General features: G+C 63.3%; 1 protein-coding gene across 1 annotated transcript in view; it reads left to right on the top strand.

The window, feature by feature from the left end:
• Positions 1-401: 401 nt before the first annotated feature.
• The window catches only part of AURANDRAFT_68615 (hypothetical protein), a gene marked incomplete at both ends in the record, with an annotated part of 2,605 nt that continues 1,277 nt past the window's right edge, over positions 402-1,729 (top strand). Inside the window, 2 exons of the mRNA XM_009044323.1 lie at positions 402-531; positions 967-1,134. Coding sequence (XP_009042571.1) covers positions 402-531; positions 967-1,134 — 298 coding nt within the window. The remainder of the gene's footprint in view (positions 532-966; positions 1,135-1,729) is intronic.

The raw sequence follows: 1,729 nt of genomic DNA, 5'->3' as shown, positions 1-1,729 counted from the left end.
GGTCCGGCGTTCAAGCCCGCCTCCACGGCGACACCGAGACCGTCTACGCCGCCGACGCTACCGACGAGCTCCTCTCTACGCGGCCGCCGACTCCGCGACGGGCCGGGTCCAGATTCCGCACTGACCCGTCTCGCTCTTCCACCACTTTCATCACGCGTGTTCGCCACGCCCTGGCTCACCCTGCGCGCTGCGGGGGAGCACAAGACACCACACACACAGGAGCACCCTACCCTGCCTTCACCATCGGCCTTACCGAGCCTCTACCGGCTCTACTGGTCCTCTCACACATTCCTAACATACTCTGTGTCACTCTGCGCGACTCAGGGTGGGTGGGGTAGTGGTGCTTGGTGTCGTGGGCCGAGGGGGTTGACCGCCGGTATGCCTGGTAGTATGCGCCCGCTATGCGGGCTTTATGCGGGCTTTATGCGGGTGTTATGCGGGTGGTATGCGGGTGGTATGCGGGTGGTATGCGGGTGGTATGCTGGTGGTATGCGGGTGGTATGCGGGTGGTATGCGTCTGCTATGCCGGTGGTATGCGTCTGCTATGCCGGTGGTATGGGGCTGCTATGCTGGTGGTATGCGCCTGCTATGCTGGTGGTATGCTGGTGGGCTGCTATGCTGGTCTTATGCGCCTGCTATGCTGGTGGTATGCGGCTGCTATGCTGGTCTTATGCGCCTGCTATGCTGGTGGTATGCGCCTGCTATGCGCCTGCTATGCGCCTGCTATGCGCCTGCTATGCGCCCGCTATGCGCCCGCTATGCGCCCGCTATGCGTCTGCTATGCGGCTGCTATGCGGCTGCTATGCTGGTGTATGCCGTGGCTGGTGTATGCCTGGTGGTCGGCCCCCTCTGGTCGTGGGGTGGTTACTGCCGGCCTCCTGAGCCGGTGAGTACATTGTACTTGCCTGCTTCGTGGGCCAAGCTACTATCTGTAAATCCGATATTGCCCCCCAAATAAAATAGTAGTTTTTACATCGAGGACGAGAGAGCGCTCAGGAGCGCCTGAATATGCTATGGTCGTCTTTGCAGCCCCACAGCTCCGCGAATATGAGGAGCTGCGCAACGATCCCAGCAGCTTCGAGGGCCGCGCGCGCACGGACGAAGCAGTGGTGAAAACAAGACATCCAGGCGATTGTGTGGCGACTCGGGCGGGCGGTTCTAAGGAGTGGGGTTGGACACGCTCGGCTCCAGCACCCCCCTCGAGCAGTTTTCGAGGCTGCGCAGCGTCATGGATCGATTCTCGTCACCTCCGCATCGTTTCGTTGCAAGGGCTGGGTTGTGGGGCTCAAAGCCGTCGGGTTGGTGTGGTCGGTGCTCGGGCACCGCGGCGGCCCGCGGGGGGCACCGCGAAGGTCACAGCTCCTCCAGCGCGAGGGACGCGAGGAGGAGGTCCCAGGTCGCCCCACGGCCGAGCTGTACCATCGCCTTCAGCCGTGCCATGCTTCTGAGCCGCCGAATCGTCGCCACGGGCTGCCCCGCCCTCGCGCCGCAGCGATTCCGCCCATCCGATGCGGCACGCGCGCCATCGATGAAGCCTGTAGCGTAATCATGGTCTGCGCTGCGCCGGCAGCCGCCAGACGCGCCCTAGCGGGCTGATTTTACGGCGGCCCATGGGGTGCCGGCAGATCGAGGAGTTCGAGCGCTGCCCAAAGATGGACGTCGTCGATCTCTGCTGCGGAGTGCGCGGATTTGGCATCTGCAGGATTTGCGCACTGCGCAAAACCTGCAA

The sequence above is a fragment of the Aureococcus anophagefferens genome, assembly GCF_000186865.1.
Source record: "Aureococcus anophagefferens unplaced genomic scaffold AURANscaffold_250, whole genome shotgun sequence".
Lineage (NCBI taxonomy): Eukaryota > Pelagophyceae > Pelagomonadales > Pelagomonadaceae > Aureococcus > Aureococcus anophagefferens.
The sequence above is the reverse complement of the archived record's forward strand: the minus strand, read 5'-3'. Positions and strand labels throughout refer to the sequence as shown.